General features: G+C 46.0%; 1 protein-coding gene across 1 annotated transcript in view; it reads right to left on the bottom strand.

Annotated features, from left to right (window-relative positions):
- The window catches only part of CLINT1 (clathrin interactor 1), a 53,010-nt gene that overhangs the window by 8,794 nt on the left and 25,494 nt on the right, over positions 1-18,722 (bottom strand). The window contains exons 2-6 of the mRNA XM_069968803.1: positions 15,228-15,332; positions 13,108-13,204; positions 5,679-5,787; positions 3,182-3,346; positions 135-312 (exon numbers count right to left, since the gene is read on the bottom strand). Of these exons, the coding sequence (XP_069824904.1) occupies positions 135-312; positions 3,182-3,346; positions 5,679-5,787; positions 13,108-13,204; positions 15,228-15,332 (654 nt within the window). The remainder of the gene's footprint in view (positions 1-134; positions 313-3,181; positions 3,347-5,678; positions 5,788-13,107; positions 13,205-15,227; positions 15,333-18,722) is intronic.

Raw genomic sequence — 18,722 nt, 5'->3', positions numbered from 1 at the left:
TTTTACACCATGTTTGATAAATCTCCCCCCACAGTGTCTAGAAGGCGTACGGTAATAAACTTACCTTATAATTTACTATAGGAGACACGACGCACCACAAAAGCATTGTATACAGCGAGCGGCGGATCACTCACCTGCCCCTCTCGGGAGAATCTTCTCGATCTTTCCTCCTGAACTTGTTGATGGTGTCGTCTATGGTGCTGCCGATCTTATCGCTTATCTCCCCTAACTTATCGCTGAATGGGAAGCCTGTCTTACTTTTATCCCATTCTTCGTCCCATTTAGACCTAGGTTCTGAGTCGTATCGGTCACCTGTAGGACACCCAGCACAGACAAGTTAAAGCCCCCCTACAGCCCCCAATAGTGAATGTTACCGTAAACGCTGGTGGGAGAAAGGACTCTTATAATGGACATCAGGGACGACTCTAAACAGATCTAAGGAGCGGGGGTGGCACACAGACCAGGCACGTCAGTGACATCTATCAATGCTGGTGCACAAGGACAGGCAAATATACAGACAATGGCGGACAACAACAAATTGCGATGGGACAACAGCGAGAATAGTTACAATAGGCGACACCTTTGTTGCCGACACTGGTTGGTGTGTGGTACAAGAAAACCCTACCAGACTGAAGTTTTATGATTGATTCCTATGGAATATTTCAAGATTCCGCTACCAGCAACGCCCCATAAATGTCACCCCAAGAGGTTTTAGCCCCTTCATTATGTAGTTACAGGGGTGTAGCGCTATTTCTCTGATACAGAGCTTAAAGTGTCACTACCATATTGTTTTTTTGCAGAAATCAATAGTCCAGGAGATTTTAAGAAACTTTGTAATTGGGTTTATTAGCCAAATCTGCCATTATCTGCATTCAAAAAGACTTTCCCCAGGTCCCCTCCTCTCTCTCATCCACTGCTTATTATCAGGAAATCACGTCTTGTTGCATCAGACGTGCCCCTGTCTAATCTATGGAGAGGGGAGGGGGGAGGAGGGAGATTAGTCGGCAGCAGAGAACAAAGGATTACACAGTGGGACCTGTGTGAAAGCCAGTATTCAGAGGTCAGAAAAGTCAGTGCTGAGGAGATAGCCCGGTGATTTAGCTGTAACTCTTTGTTGTCCTGTTTTGGTGCCTCATCTGCCTCCACCCCTCCTCTCTCCATAGAGAACCATGAAAACAGGGGGGAGAGCTTCAAACTGCTTTTCATGATAAAAATGCATTTTTGAGCTAATAAACCCAATTACAAAAGTTTCTTAAAATCGCCTGTACTATTGATTTCTGCTAAATAAATTTAAACTACAGTGACACTTTAAATATTAAATCTCTGACTACCTGTAGCCACCACTAGGGGGAGCTTAGAAGCTTACTGTAGACTATTCTATATTCTAACACAATAATAAAACAGTATGCAGTGTGCTCGTAGGCCATCCCTAGAGGTAGCTGCCAGGATTCAAAGATGGTGCACTGTATCAGAAAGAGGACGCTCCGGACAGTATAAAGTTAATTTAAGTAATTCAAACATAATTTTCAATGAAATCTGTAGACTGGATTGTATTATGATGAAGACGACCGATCAGAGGCCAATCAGGTAATACCATTAAATTGGGCATGCTTAGTTCAGTAATGTACAAATCATCAATCTCTGCGACCACCAGATTTTTAGGATTTCCAACATCAAGGAGGGATTCTTGGAGATGAAAGAAGAGGAGGGTACAGATGCAGGGACCCGTGCCTGTGCTGCACAGACAGCGGGGAGAGTTTGGAAACAGCAGAGCTAAATAGCAGAAGCTCAGGGGGCATACTGCAATGAAGGCTTAGGTCCTGACTGATCACTGAGCATGACCACTATTTTCCTACATTTGAGATCAGGTCACTGACACATTTTTGTGTCATGGACAGCCAATGGGCAGGAAGAACATGTGATGTGTGCAAAATGCATTGGGCTTAGTTTTCTTGTGTGACCACTGCTCTAGTGTGAAGATATGGATTGTGTCCCTTTACACTACATTGGCATCCTGGGAGTTGTAGTTTCCCAACAGCTGGAAAGCCACAGGTTTGAAGGCAATTGCTCCACATTGGAAATCTTGCAAAATTATCTGTTGGCAGCTTCCATTAAAGGGGAAGAAAAATCTAACCTGCTGATATCTCCCTATGGCGCATGGGGCACCGAGAAGGAAGGTATGTGTCTTACCTTCATCCTCTGCACTGTTTTTGTGCTGTTTGTTGTGACATGCTCTGCCCGGTAAGGCCATTGTGCGCACTGGGGGCGGGGCTACAGACCCTGCATGCTGATCCGGCCCGCCCCTTCTAATGATTATCAATGGAGCGGGCTGGACCACTGCTCGTAATAGCCTTACCAGGCAGACCATCTCACAACTACGGCGCAGAGGACGAAGGTTAAAGGAGAAGTTCAGCTAAAAAGGATTTTCTAATATGTTATTTTTAATGGAAATGTACATTAATTATGGGAAATGCACATATACGGCTATTTCCCTTAATTTAGTAGATCATGGATTGTTCAAATTCTCTCAAAAATCGTGACGTCACGAATCAGGTGTAATTCCTATGGAGTGTCCAGCAGGGGGCGCAGTATATGTAGAAGTCTATGGACTGTATTGAAGTATATGGAAGATGTAATGTAATGTTAAAACTACGCTTTATTAATGGACTATGTGTATGGAATAATTTGGGGAGCAAGGACACTTGATTTGTCTAACCTGCTTACAGTTTCCCTTTAAGTTTTCCGCTTTGATGCAAAGTTGCATGAAGGCGTCCATAACTGGTAAAAGAACTGGTAGTATTTTCACAAAATATAAGGGTGTATAAGGGTTTTACTTGTGTATGCTAAAAGAGTGATATGTCCTAACTGCAAAAAGGTTAAAGCGCACAGAATACGCTCACTTCTGCAAAATGGACAGGCTCAAGTTTAGGCCCAACTGCAGGTCTAATAACCCAAGCTCAACGCGCCATAGATCTCTATGATACTCTTAGCTCAGGCAGTCGAGCCCTGACTTGCGCCCCAATTCTGCGTGTGTGAATGTGGCTTGACCTTACACAGGTTGGAGGATACAAAGAGGAAGTATGACGCGCTTACACTGCAGTATGCCCACACAATGCCAGGCTATAATCACTGTGATTCCCACTACCCATTGCCATTTGTGCAGCACACACACAGTACTCACCGTATCTGAACCCCCCTGCACTTTCTGAAGACACCCCTATGTATTTGTCCTTGTTCTTTTTGGCTTTCTTTCTCTCTTCCCGGAGGCGGTCATCATCCTGGACAAATTCCACCATTTCTTTCACCTTCTGTCGGATGTTGATACCTTGGTCTTTGCCATTTTCATCTAGAAAAGGAATGATAAATGTGTGGCCCATCACCAAATCCATCAATAGCTACACCCCTCCTTACCCGACTAGTGGTGGTCTCCTTCACAGCATTCACACGAGATTCACACGAGCATCTCGCTCTTCCATGAATTTCATAGATTTTAAATGGCCAACGTGTAATGTTTTATCTTCCCTGTGGTGGCGCTGTAGGGAAACTGAACACTTCTGCCAATGTTTCTTTAGAGACCACAGCTGATCGAGGTCCTAGCAGGAGGCCACTCTGTGATCAGTTTATTGTCAATGGGCTTAAGCTAAGAGTAAGATCCGCTGAATCCTTGTGTAATGAATGGATTCTTTACTGTAAGAGCAGTGAGACTATGGAACTCTCTGCCACATGTTGTTGTCATGGCTGATTCATCAAATAAGTTCTGAAGGATTCCGAAAACTTGGGAAGTGGATCAACCTCTTAAAGACTAAACTAATCGATGGGAGATTGATTCCATTTAGATTCAGCAAATCTTACTTTTTCCTACTTGAAAATAAACTAATAATATTGTTAGGATCAATGTACTGTGAGTAACGCTCGATGGCACAGGTCCTCCAGAGCAAGAGACGCTCTTTGTATCTGTCCTCCACTCTGATACAGAGAAAGAGAGTCTATTAGAGGGGTTGGCCACTTAACGGTAAAATAGTTCAGTGTACAGTATTAGTAAGTGTACTCACTGTATATACTGACAGCAGCTCCCTGTGTACTCACTGTATATACTGACAGCAGCTCCCTGTGTACTCACTGTATATACTGACAGCAGCTCCCTGTGTACTCACTGTATATACTGACAGCAGCTCCCTGTGTACTCACTGTATATACTGACAGCAGCTCCCTGTGTACTCACTGTATATACTGACAGCAGCTCCCTGTGTACCTCATAGAGCTAAACTCAGACTCCCCTCCTCCAGGCTGTGCTGTCCTGCTCTGTGGTGAGTCTGTCCATAAGATGGCCGACATGGAGGAGCATGTGACCATGCCCTCCCCGGCAGTGTCCACCACTGAGCCTGTATGTGCCTATGGAGGACACTAGGGGCGGGGCTTGGTCACATGCTTCTCTATGTCAGTCATCTTATGGACAGACTCACCACAGAGCAGGGCAGCACAGCCTGGAGGAAGGGAGTCTGATTTTCTCTCTATGAGGTACACAGGGAGCTGCTGTCAGTATATACAGTGAGTACACAGGGAGCTGCTGTCAGTATATACAGTGAGTACACAGGGAGCTGCTGTCAGTATATACAGTGAGTACACAGGGAGCTGCTGTCAGTATATACAGTGAGTACACAAGGAGCTGCTGTCAGTATATACAGTAAGTACACTTACTAATATTGTACACTGAACCCCTTTAACTCAGTCAGTCCTTACAGGTTTCCATCGGTCGCACAATACCGGATTAAAGCGAGGGGCCTTACGAACGATAACCGATTATATCGCTGAATTATCACAACCTAATACAGAAATTTAAGCAATTTAAATCTACCTATTCTGACTCTTCAATAGTTAAACCTGCTGCTCATAATAAAAAAAAAAAAAAAAAAAAAAATCCCATATATTAAATATTTCACAACTTGCCATGCCTCCTCCTCATTACTACAACTTCACTCCTGTCCCCTATTAAAGACTGCGGGCGAGCACGCACAAAGAGCCAATTTCAGGCAAATTAACACGTTTTACTGGGCAGACAACACACGGCGCGCTCCGGCTTCTCCTAATTGCAGATAACCTGGTTGTGAAAGGAGCCAGCCACATAATACACTGTCTGCCGCCTCTTCCTCCGCTAGACCCCCCCTTTAATTTTTATTTTAATGCATTGGAAAACACACCCCGGCTTTTTTCTTTGCACTGTAAATACGACTTTGGCGCAGGCTGGAAGGATAGTGGAGCTGGAATAAACCCGGCTTCAAACAGCCGCGGCGCTCGTGTGTTGGAGGGCCGACCTTTTTCCCGGTGTATAATTAAAGCGCTCCCTTTTCTTTCTGCCGCCACAGGGGACCAGCCTCTGGTGCATATTTTAATATAAACCCCGGCCGCTCGTGTTGTGCTGCTTGTGTTGTTATTAGGTTTCTCCTCTCGGCGAAAAGTTCTTCTCGGCGCTAATTAATACTCTAGGGCCCGGTGTCTTGGAATGTGTTCTTCACACAGCCCGCAGCCGCTCGGGCCCAATTAGGCCTCCGCAGCCTGTGAAGACGTTCCGGTGACTGACAAGTCCGACAACTGCTTTAATTTGCTCCCCCCCTCCCCCTCCTTTCCATCCCAAGGTTTTTTTGTTTTTTTTCCCCCTCTCCTTCTTGCTTAATACTCACCTACAAAGTGGTAATTTTCTAAGGATCGCAAGTCATAAATGTGCTCCCTGGCGCTGGTGACGACCCGCTCCGATCCGTTCCGTATGAGGTACGCCAGCAGCAGCAAGGACTGCAGGGAGGAGGGAAGAGAACACAAGGGTGGAAATTAGTCATTTCTCGCTGACGGTAACCCTTAGTCTGCCAGGAATACGAGAAGGTTATACAGGAGGTTATTGACAGGTCAGCTTATACAGAGGATACACATAGTTAAGGAATTAGCAGATAAGGTAACTAGGCTTTAAAAAAAAAAAAAAAAAAGGGGGGGGGGGGGGGTTGGTGGTTCCTAAAATTCATCACCTATGTACAGGCTAAGAGACAACTAGCTGATCGGTGGGGATGTGACCACTGAGACCCCATCTATTACGATTGTCCCTTGAGTAAATAGACTGTCTGGTGAGGGTCTGATCAATGGGACCATGAAAATACAGAGAAAGGTAAATACAGCGGCAGCACACATGGCTGTGGATGATGGACCCCCGCCCCCCCCCCCCCAGGTAGGTGTGGATGGAGGACACCCCACTAGGCAGCTGTGGATGGAGGACCCCCCCCCACCAGTCAACTGCAGGTGGAGGACCGCAGCGGATCCGGTAGGTGTGAAGGCACCCTAAAGTAAATAAAAAGAAATTCTGCATCGCAATGCAATCTATAGTTTCCAGGTGTCAGCCATTGTGGGCTGGAGAACGTCTGCTCTCACAAGCTACATGACATCTCTCCATTTTGGTAAACCTACGTGTGTGACTGATCCCAGCAGCTCTCTATAAGCCACACTGGGATGAGCCAACCTCTGGTCTTGCTGGGGGCTACATCTCAGGATCTCATACAGTATACATGCAGCTCGCTCATGGAACAGATGATGTCCATTGGGGGGCTGAGACCCAGGGGGTACCCCACTGGCATACGAGATCCCCAAGCCATCTAGCCGACATCACAAACAAGTTGTGGACTAAAAGTCACATGATAGCCTTCAGTAACGTAGACAAAAGTTTTAGAAAAGTAAGGTCTATCTGCAGAATGAGGTTGGGTGAATTATAATGAAGCGCCCCCTACGTGTAGATATTGAGACTAGAACCAAACTATTAACTTGGAACCAACGATATGGAGGAAATTCCCATCACTTATATATTGCTCTATGGGTTATAAGGTGTCAGCCTGCTATTGCACCCAATGCTACAGAGAACTGAACTTCCCTCCTTCCTATGGTGCCCTGCTTCTTCCTTCCTTCCTATGGTGCCCTGCTTCTTCCCTCCTTCCTATGGTGCCCTGCCCCTTCCCTCCTTCTTATGGTGCCCTGCTTCTTCCCCCCTTCCTATGGTGCCCTGCCCCTTCCCTCCTCCTTATGGTGCCCTGCTTCTTCCCTCATTCCTATGGTGCCCTGCCCCTCCCCTCCTTCTTATGGTGCCCTGCTTCTTCGCTCATTCCTATGGTGCCCTGCCCCTTTCCTCCTTCTTATGGTGCCCTGCTTCTTCGCTCATTCCTATGGTGCCCTGCCCCTTTCCTCCTTCTTATGGTGCCCTGCTTCTTCGCTCATTCCTATAGTGCCCTGCCTCTTCCCTCCTTCTTATGGTGCCCTGCCCCTTCCCTCCTTCTTATGGTGCCCTGCCCCTCCCCTACTTCTTATGGTGCCCTGCCCCTCCCCTCCTTCTTATGGTGCCCTGCCTCTCCCCTACTTCTTATGGTGCCCTGCCCCTCCCCTACTTCTTATGGTGCCCTGCTTCTTCCCTCATTCCTATGGTGCCCTGCCCTTCCCCTACTTCTTATGGTGCCATGCCCCTTCCCTCCTTCTTATGGTGCCCTGCCCCTCCCCTACTTCTTATGGTGCCCTGCTTCTTCCCTCATTCCTATGGTGCCCTGCCCTTCCCCTACTTCTTATGGTGCCCTGCCCCTCCCCTCCTTCTTATGGTGCCCTGCCCCTCCCCTCCTTCTTATGGAGCCCTGCCCCTCCCCTCCTTCTTATGGTGCCCTGCCCCTCCCCTCCTTCTTATGGTGCCCTGCCCCTCCCCTCCTTCTTATGGTGCCCTGCCCCTCCCCTCCTTCTTATGGTGCCCTGCCCCTCCCCTCCGACTCATGGAGACGCATAAGAAATGCCTCATGTCATGTCTAGTGCCATCTATAAGGAAGCTACCCTATAGGTCAATGTCAAACCTATATATTTTTTTTCTTCCTTGGGACATCAGGCAATCCAGGTTTTGGGGGTCTCGCCCCCCGACACTACAGAGCAGGGTGGTGGTTCTCATTATAGATATTACGTTCTCACGGAGCATTGCCTGTCTCCATACACCAGCTGGATCTCCTCAGAAGAAACAAGTACTCTGTGTGCTATGTCAAAGGCATTGCTCTACTCGGTACTAAAAGCAGCTGTTTAACCCTTTACAGGCATCTTAAAACAGCCCTGCTTCATAGTGCCCTGGTCCAGAATAAAAAAAAGACAGGGTCTTTTTTTTTTTAAATCCTACAAAGAGTGCCACCCATTTAAAGGGCCAGTCTGGTGATTTATTTTTCCTTCTTTCAAATCAACTGGTGTCAAAAAGTTACAGAGATTTGTAATTTACTTCTATTTAGAAATCTACACCCTTCCAGTACTTATCAGCTGCTGTATGTCCTGCAGGAAATGGTGTATTCTTTCCAGTCTGACAGTGCTCTCTGCTGCCACCTCTGTCCATGCCAGGAATTGTACAGAATAGGAGAGGTTTTCTATGGAGATTTGCTACTTTGGACAGTTCCTGACATGGACAGAGGTGGCAGCAAAGAGCACTGTCAAGACTGGAAATAATACACAACTTCCTGCAGGGCATACATCAGCTAATAAGTACTGGAAGATTTTTCTTTTTTTTTAAGAAATAGAAGTAAATAAATCTATATAACTTTCTGGTACCATTTTATTTAAAAAAGAAATTCACCTTTAAGTAGTGTCCCACTGAATGACGGGCTGCAATACCGCATGCTTCCTGCAGACAAGAGTGGCGCTGTTCCTTCCCACCGATCATAGTGAAGTAATCAAATACCTGGTCTGTTATGGCCGTATCCCTATCATCCTCAGACAGCGCTTTGGTAGTTAAAAACATTTTTTTTTTTTTTTTGCTTGTACAAAAAGCTGAGCGGTAATTGCACATTCTGCGGGATTTGCTGGGAGTTAAGCATATGGGACAAAGACACAAAAGCTATTAAATGTAAATTATGGAGTGGGTCATGCTTCCAATTGACTCTTCTACCAAATGGAAGCGCACACGACTGGAGAGGAGTGTGGGGGGGATCGGAGTCGGAGCATGTGCTCAATTGTGCTTAATAATCAACATACAGATGGGATGAAGAATGGCTCAATACTCACAGATGGCAAAAAGGATTTAAGTCCTCTCACGGCGCAGGAGAGGTCGGCGGCGAGGCGTCTACACAGAGGTCAGCCCGAGGAATGTCACCGAGACACAGTCATTTTTTATATAGTTTTCCATATGCAAGTCATTTACTAGGCTTCTCCCCATGACAGATCTTCTGCCATTATAAACAGCGATACCTGTGAGTTATGGAGCGGGCTGTGGAGAGCGTACAGTATGTGGAGATAAATGAAGCCACGGGAACTTTATTTCTGTCATTTATGCTGGGCCTGGATCCAGTCAGTCAAATACTGGAGGCAAATAAGCTGAACTTAGCTGCAATACCAGGCATGGCCACTATCAAACGTGTGGAGCTGCGCCTGATAAACAATGGGATGGACGTGGCACTTAAAGTGTCACTGTCGTTTCAATAGTCGTAATCAATAGTCCAGGCGATTTTAAGAAACTTTGTAATTGGGTTTATTAGGCAAGTATGCCATTATCTGCATTCAAAAAGACTTTCCCCAGGTCCCCCCCTCCTCTCATCCACTGCTCATTATCAGGAAATATCGACTCTTTTACATCAGTCGAGCCCTGTGCAACCTATGGAGAGGGGAGGGGGAGGAGGGAGATTAGTCGCCAGCAGAGAACAAAGGATTACACAGCGGGACCTGTGCGAAAGCCTTTATTCAGAGGTCAGAGAGGCGAGTGCTGACTTCAGAGGAGATAGCCCGGTGATGTAGCTGTAAATAAACTCTTTGTTGTCCTGTTTTGGTGCCTCATCTCCCTCCACCCCTTCCCTCCCCATAGAAAACCATGAAGATGGGAGAGAGCTTCAAACTGCTTTTTCATGATAAAAATGTATTTTTCGGCTAATAAAACCAATTACAAAGTTTCTTAAAAATCGCCTGCACTTGATTTCTGCAAAAAAAAAAAAAAAAAAAAATGAAACGACAGTGACACTTTAACCTTAAAGAAGTATTCCGCTCAAATACAACTTTTGATATTCCATAATTGTTTTTTATCTATTCAGTCTCCTTCCCCCAGTTCTGAGCTGCTGCTTTCTGCTGGAGACACAGAAATCTGTGTGTGAGCTTTTCTCACTGTCTCCCCCTCCTACCCCCTCAATTCTGAGACGGCTGATGTAAAAAAGTCCCTGGCAGGCTGTATCTGAAACACTGTAGCTTCTTTGTAATGCCGGGAGGATTAATCACAGTGAGCTCATTAGCAACTTGCACTCAGAATAATCCTCCAAGCATTACAAAGAATCTACAGTGTTGCAGATACAGCCTGCCAGGGACTTGTTTACATCAGCTGTCTCAGAAGGGAGGAGATGGAGAAAAAAAGTGAGTGACCTCGGCTTCATAAAAATGCACAGTCCTGCTCTCCATCAGCTTCCATAATGCAATGCAGCGGTGGTTCTCTTCTAATGCTGCATATGTAATGTGCCTGCCTATTAAAGGAAATGTGTCATTAAAAAATAATAATTTTTTAATAATGCTTTTATGTTAAAATATTTTTAACAAATTTGACTTTTTTTCCCTAATTTTCCATTTTTCTATCTAAATTAAAAAATAATCCTGATATCTTGCAGTTCTCATTCTCACCACTGGGGCTAAAACTAAGCTGAGACTTCCTGTTGTGTCTGTGGTGGTAAGAGGAGGCTGCTGTAAAGTGATCTGTACAACAATGCAGCGTCATGTGACACCAGTAGATAGAGGAGACAATAGCATCTCCCTGTGGAATGACCTCTTCAAAGGTCAGATTGCGCTCAGTAATGTTTTACATTCATCTTAAGGGGACAGAATGTCTATTGTCGTCTATATCCATGAGTCTTGCTGTAAAGCACGTCACTAAATGCCGTATAACAGTATACAAAAAGTAAAATAAAAAAAAAAATATTACAGTCAGAAAACAGAAGCAGATTAGAATAAAAGAACAAGGTTTTTGTATCTGATTCTAAATCAGTAAAAGAAAATCTAGGCGACACCTTCCCTTTAAATATGACTAATATCCCTCCTCTAAAGGAGGAGTGGGTGCACGAGAAGAGAACCCATTCCCAACGACTCCAGAAGTTACCAGAATTCAAAGTCTCTTCCTGTCAGTTCTCGTCTCCCCGATCCTGATTATTGAAACAGAGATTTAGTTGCAGAAGAGGAAAAAAAAAAAAATGTTAGTAATAAAAGGAGAGAGCCTGGACGAGCCCGGCAGCTAATCCTCAGAAGAGAGGCTGGATGTGTAACTAGTGAGTATGTGAGGGCATTAAATATTAACGCTACAGCTCTCCGGGGAGCGCGGGGAGAGAGCGCGCTGTGCACCCTGCAGGCTGCCATCCGCAACCTCCTGCTTCCCGTCACCCTGAGCGCCGCATCATCTGCCGGGGAACATACATCAAACTGCAGAGCATGTGCGGCTATAATATACAGCAACGCAGCAGCCGGCAGAATTATTTAATATGTACACAGAGATGAGGGGGGGGGGAGGCAACATATTCCGCTATGTCAACTGCAGCTCTCCCACAATGCAAAGCGGCTCTGCATCCCAGGCATAAATTATGCTGCCAGGGCTGTATACTGTAACTATAAAGTGAGCGGTGAGGCCATCGTTGGGATCAATACGAGCTGGTGGGAGTAGGGAGCCATCGCCTACATGGAAGATTAAGCAGAAAATACAAGGTGTATATGGATTTACGACAGGCGGGAGCTCAGCAATACTAATGAGGGTTCAGGTAAACGTCTGACTGGGATGGAAGAGTCATACAATGGCTGACAAGAGCGACTACCATCGTGGAAAACTCCGCGTCAGTCTGTCTATCCACCAGATTTAAATGGGTTGTTCAGGATAAGAAAAACATGGCGGCTTCCAGAAACAGCACCACTCCTGTCCTCAGTTTGTAAGTGGTATTGCAGCTCCGTTCCATTGAAGTGAACGGAGCTGGATTGTAGTACCACACGCCACCTAAGGACATTGGTGGCGCTGTTTTTTTTTCTATTACTGGATAACCCCTTTAATGGCTGTTATGTAATACCGCACTACTCTATGTACATAAAGGCGTGTCTTCTCACCTCCATTTTTTGCATCTTATATAACTCATGGGACTTGTATAAACTGCGGAGCTCCACAATCTGCAGCGTCTATCAGACATTTGTGGTACATCCTTGGATGTAGCATAAATGTCCAGATGGAAATACCCTTTAACAGGAAGTGCCCAGACCTAAATGTGTCTCTGGGAAAGGGAATGTAGGCTGGTAGCTATAATAGAGGCAGAGGACTAATATCAGTGTACAGTGCTGCAGAATATGCTAGTGCTATATACATAGCAAAGAATTCCGCACAGTGTACCTATCATTTTGAATAACTCTTTCTTCTCAAGAAGCAACTGTAAATCTCATAGGCTGGAGGTTTATATCCATATACATGCCCTTCCAGGTGCAGAAATAAAGGGCGTAAAGCCAACTGCCCCTTTATTTTAGAAATAGATGGGGGGTCTCAGCACCTGGACCCCCCCCCCCCCCCCCAATCTGTATATTTCTGGCAAGGTGCTATGACATGACCTTAAAATCATTGGTACACCTTAAAGGGTGAATCTGATGAATCGCGCATGCGTGCGAAATGGTCGTCATATCTGTGCTATATTGAAGTGGTTTGGCGTCTGCTCAACAGTGACATGCATCCCCGAAGGTTTTAACATATGTTGGAATAAAGAAGTATTGCTACGACTCGGTGAGTGCCCTCAGCTTTTTTTTTTTTACTGAACTTGTCGTATACACCACCTGGTTATCTAAAGATTAAAGCTTACCACCTACTATCCAGAGTACAGATGACAAGGGACTGATCAGTGGTGGTCTGACTGCTTTAAGAATGGGGGTCCCTTGTTTCCCAGTGTGAATGGCGTGGCAGCGCATCCACTCCATCACTCACTATGGGCTGGGCTGGCACGCTTCTTTTAAGACTTAAGGTCTGCAGCACAACGATATGTGTAAAATCGGATTCCTTCGCCTCCTGCTGTAATCTCCATGTGCAAACCTGCAGTGCGGATAAAACCTAAAGGGGCCACAAAGCGGCCTGTGGGCGTCACTCACCTTGTAAACTCTGCGCCAGTTCTTCTTGTTGTCTTTCAGCATCCTCGTCCACAGCATGTTCATCAGCTCCGGGAACTGCTCGTACATGAACGTGGCCCTGAAACACACAAGGTTAATAGAAGAGGTGAGTTCATCTCCTGGCTGCTCTTCCCCTTCACGTCCTCTAGATGGCAGCAGAGAGCTGGAATACGATGCAAAAACGCTGCAGAGCTGCCTGTGTGTTCTGCTACTCCGCCTCCACCTCACATCTCTGATCCCCTGACATCCCACTCCGCTGTGAGTTATGAATTATCCGTCATATATCAGTCTACACGTGGCTACAGGGCATCCATAACACATATGCTTTGCCTTTAAGAGGTCAGCGCATCATCCTACTTACTGTCCATGATGGATTATCAGACACATGTAAGGGGGACTGCTGAGAATATGCCTAATGTGCTCTGCGGGTGTCCAGACCTGTATAGGGCCCATGTGGATAGAGCATGACTGCCACCATTATATGGGGGGGGGGGGGGGCACAGGATTGTGAATGAGTGAGTCAATGTGCTGTCCTAGGCCTGACATGCTGCAATCTGATGCAGTATATAAATCAGGAAGATTAGGATTTAATAATAATAAATAATAATAATAATATTTTACATTGGAGTTTACAGGCCTCCAATAAGACCACTACCATGATGATCCGTGCTAAATGTGCATGAACCATGTTTTTTTTTCCCGACTAATCTTTTACGTTTCTACCTATGTGTGACCCCCCCTTCAAGGGGCATTCTCCTCTCAAAGTGACAATGTTCTGCCATCCCTGGGGTTCCATCTCTGAGAATGAATCGGTCAGAGTGCTGCTGTATAGTCTTTCCATACACAGCAGAGTCCGGATGTGTGCAGAACTGCAGTACAGCTCCATTCACATGAACGGGATCGATCGTAATACCCTGCACAGCGGACGGCCAGTAGTGCCGCTGCATAGGGAAAAACGACAAGGGGGTAAAGCAAACCTGCAGCCTTTTCAGTCTCAGGATAGCTGGGGGTGCCATTGATCATAAAGCGATGGAATACCCTAAGCATATGCCATCCCTTCATACTGGAACAGCGTAGGACCTGCATTACTCACAAAATATGGAAAATCCTTTAAAGGGGAACTATCAGCAGATTAGACAAATCTAAGCTGCCGACTGCCCCCTATAGCGCCGGGGTGCTGAGGAGGAAGGCATGTGTGTTACCTTCCTCCTCTGTCCCGGTCCCACGCTGTAAGCTGGAGTATTCTTTGCTCTAGAACACTGCAGCGTCATTGGCCCACTCCTTCTAATGATGATCAATGGAGGGAATGGGCCGGGTGACGTTAGATTCGTCTAACCTGCTGGTAGTTCCCCTTTAAAGGGGTACTCTGGCAAAAATGTTTTTCTTTTAAATCAACTGGTTTCAGAAAGTTAAATAGATTTGTAATTTACTCTCCAGTATTTAGCAACTGCTGTATGTCCTGCAGGAAGTGGTGTATTCTTTCCAGTCTGACACAGTGCTCTCTGCTGCCACCTCTGTCCATGTCAGGAACTGTCCAAACAGAAGAGGTTTTCTATGGGGATTTGCTACTGCTCTGGACAGTTCCTGACATGGACAGAGGTGGCAGCAGAGAGCACTGTGTCAGACTGGAAAGAATACACCACTTCCTGCAGGACATACAGCAGCTGGAAGACTAGATATTTTTAAATAGAAGTAAATAACGAAGTATGGGAAGCATTGAGACTTTAAAAATAAAAATCTTTATAACTTTCTGAAACCAGCCAAAGTTTCGCCAAAGTTCCCCTTTAAGAGTAGAGGACATGTAAGAACACCTATTGCTGTAATGCTGATGAGAACATGTAATTTACGAGGATTATAATCTGTATTTATCCCATAATGACTGACTACATAAAAGAGTGCTGGTGTGGCCGCTCCATGGCTGGAACCAACCTGTCAGCTAACCCCGAGCTCGGCACCAGCGTGGCTCCATTCCTATTCAGTGCACAGAGCGCGGGGGGTGAGGAAAGTTTCCTGCCTCTGCCCTCCGTCTCCTGAAGAAGTTGTAGCTAGTGAAGAATTGGAAGAATTGTTTCTCTTCTCCCGGGAAATCAGCCATGACTTACTTGGCTATCTCTCCCATGAGCTGCCCGGAAGGTCCCCAGGGGTCATCGTTGGTCGCCTCTCGAACCTTGGACTCGATCTCTGAATAATTCATCACCACGTTGGTGCTGCAAAAAAAATAAAATAAAGAGAGAAAACACAGGTGATTAGCATTAGTCCTGAGCGGCAGACAGAGACTTAATAATGCCACCGCTGGGCTCCGTAATGAGCTGCTGTACAGCGCGGGGACCGGGCCGCCCAGACCCCCAGGGCACCTTACTATGCATTTAACTTACAAGAGCGGAGGCTTTTTCCCCCCATCCAATTCCATTAGGATCTTGAATACAAATGAGACCGGGGGATCACATCACCCTTGGATATAAACCAGCCTAAATGGCTTGTGGTGGAAATAAAACGATCATAGCGGGGGGACGGAGCGCCACTCTTACTGGCAGGAACTGCAGGATGGTAATGAACAGGCAATATGTGGGCAAATACTCGCTTGTAGAGGACGGGGACTAAGCTCAGGTTAGAAAGAAGAGTTTGGGACTTTTCTAAGTGATCAGCTGATCGCCGGGAGTCCTGTAAAGTTATTAGGCAGCGGCCACTACAGGAATAACTTGGTATTACACTGTCCCATGTAATACTCCGGAACCAACAATGACCAAAGCTTCTGATGCAAAAAAATAAAAATCTCCCCCAGAAGGAAAAGAACTCCGGGCCCGATCACTATTATACAGGGCGATCAGTCCGATAGTGCCCTCTGTGATCAATGATCGGCTGATTTTAACCGATCAAAAAAAAAGTTGAGACCCCAAATGACAGTGTGACCCATGAGTGCAAAGTCAAGTTGTCTCCAATAGGCGGCACTAGAGAGCAATCCTTTTTTTCCCCCTCTACGGGGAGCACTACTTTGCATTGTCACCCTTTTAAAGGGGTACTCAAACAAAAAGAAAAAAATCAAATGAACTGGTGTCAGAAAGTTATACAGATTTGTAAACTACTACTATTTAAAAGTCTTCCTGTACTTATCAGCTGCTGTTTGTCCTGCAGGAAGTGGTGTATTCTCTCCAGTCTGACACAGTGCTCTCTGCTGCCACCTCTGTCCATGTCAGGAACTGTCCAGAGCAGGAGCAAATCCCCATAGAAAACCTCTCCTGCTCTCTAGACTGCAAAGAATACACTACTTCCCGCAGGACATACAGCAGCTGATAAGTATTTGAAGACTGGAGATTTTAAATAGAAGTAAATTACAAATCACAAGTCATTATGTAAAACTTTTGACAGACTTACATTATGAGCCTGACTAATCACATGACGCAGAGCCAGGACTGCACTCCCAGTCTTCTCCCAGCTTGTTCTCATGATTGGTACAGGTACCAGTTACTCTTTTTTTTTTTCAGTATAGGCGACTTTTAGAAACTCTATAATAGATTTATTAGGCAAAAAAACCTCTTTCTGTACTGAACACGCAATTTCATAGATCCCCCCCTCCCTTCTTATCTGTGCATTATGAGGCAAAGCAGTCTTCATTATAGAGAAGCCAGTGAAGACAGGTTCTGCTGTGTCCATTATATCCTATGGAGGGGCTGAGGGAGATGAGGGAGCAGGAAGGAGAGACATGAAGGTCAGCTGTTTGTAGACTGTCTGGGCACCTAAAACACTGGATTCAGGGGTCAGAAAGGTCAGTGCTTATCTAGGAACTTGCTGAGAGAAGATTTCAGGGTGTTGTGCTGTGCAGGACTGCTCCGTGCTCACTCACTCCTCTCAGCCCCTCCCCTCTCCATAGAGCATAATGGACAAAGAAATCCTACTTCTTCTGAAGTGAGGGGGGACCTAGGAAAACTGCTTATTGAGTACAGAAGGAAACTCTTTTGGTAAATAAAACCTATTACAGACTTTCTTAAAATCGCTTATACTATTGATATATATTGTTTTCAGAAAAATTACCCTGAAATGACAGTTACGCTTTAACATCCAAACTGGTCAAAGCTTTTGACATGTAAAAAGTTTTTCATCCCGACAGTGACCCTTTAAAGGGGTTATCCAGCGCTACAAAAACATGGCCACTTTTCCCCCCTACTCTTGTCTCCAGTTCAGGTGTGGTTTGCAATTAAGCTCCATTTACTTCAATGGAACTGAGTTTCAAAACCTGCACCCAAACTGGAGACAACAGTAGGGGGAAAGTGGCCATGTTTTTGTAGCGCTGGATAACCCCTTTAAGGTCCCCATATACAAGTGATAGCACTCAGTTCCACTATAGCTTTGGCTGTCCAGGCATGATGGGAGTTGTAGTTTTGCAACAGCTGGAGAGCCAAGGTTTCCTAACCCTGCAGCAAGGGACATATCCCTGCACCTCTAAGTAACGGCGGCCATATTAGCTGTCACCCAGCTTTTCCAGGGGCAGATTTTACAGCGACCTGCGGAGTCGAGGCCTAACAGATTCTGGTATTTCAGAGGAAATGGCTTTCATGGTCGGCTCTATCAGTGTCTCCGATCCCCCAGCTGACATGGAGTTAAGAAAACCAAAAACTGTAACGTGGCTTTAATCCAAGGCAATTAAATCCAAAACACATCTTGGAAGGAGGGGACCCCCGGCTTTCTCTTCCTTTCCCATGTAAAGCTCAGACCTCATTCTGTGCCGTACCCAGGGTCCCGGTGACCTCGGTGCAAGGAAGGAATTTACGTCCAGATGTGGAGGACTTGTTGGGAGGAGGCCGAGGACCTTGTTAGCATAAAACCTTGTGTGATTGATATGGACGTGATATTGGAGGATACACGGCTAACTGGAAGGGAGGTGCGGCCCGGGGGAGGTTAGTTAGGGCCTCTCGGTAGGAAATCATGGGGAGATTTTTTATTTTTAGGGGGGGTGTTAGGAAGGAGCGGGCTGCGATGGCAGATCCTTGGCACCCCTTCAGCTTCACGTCTCAAGGAATTAGGTTTGTGTGACGGGAAATAAATCAAACGGCCGACTGCAAAAATTGGGCTCCGAGCATATGGATTCTGACCCTGTTCTGGGAGAATAGTAAACCCTCCGCACTGTGGGAGACCCACAAAACTGACAAGGTTTTCTGTATGTAAGCACATTCGGAGTATGAACCTGGAGACGAGAATGTCTTACGGGAAACCTCTGACTGCAAGGAAGATAAATTATTAGGTATACACCAAGCTTCATTACACCGGGCCATGTCCGCCCCATATATTACTATAGAAGCCGAGCGTGGCGGCAGCATTACAGCTGACCCAGGTACAAGCCGTGTACATGACGCTGGACCACAGGGGCTCATATGCCATCAGATAGGACCTATACCGCCCAATAGGTGGCACTAGGGAGACTGTTTCTGCTGACCCAGGTACAAGCCGTGTACATGACGCTGGACCACAGGGGCTCATATGCCATCAGATAGGGCCTACACCGCCCAATAGGTGGCACTAGGGAGACTGTTTCTTCTGGAAGAGAACTAAACCGCATACTTAAAGGGATTGTCCAGTTTTAGAGAAAACATGTCTACTTTCTT

This window comes from Dendropsophus ebraccatus, chromosome 1, assembly GCF_027789765.1.
Source record: "Dendropsophus ebraccatus isolate aDenEbr1 chromosome 1, aDenEbr1.pat, whole genome shotgun sequence".
Lineage (NCBI taxonomy): Eukaryota > Metazoa > Chordata > Amphibia > Anura > Hylidae > Dendropsophus > Dendropsophus ebraccatus.
This window is presented reverse-complemented; position numbering and strand designations above follow the sequence as displayed.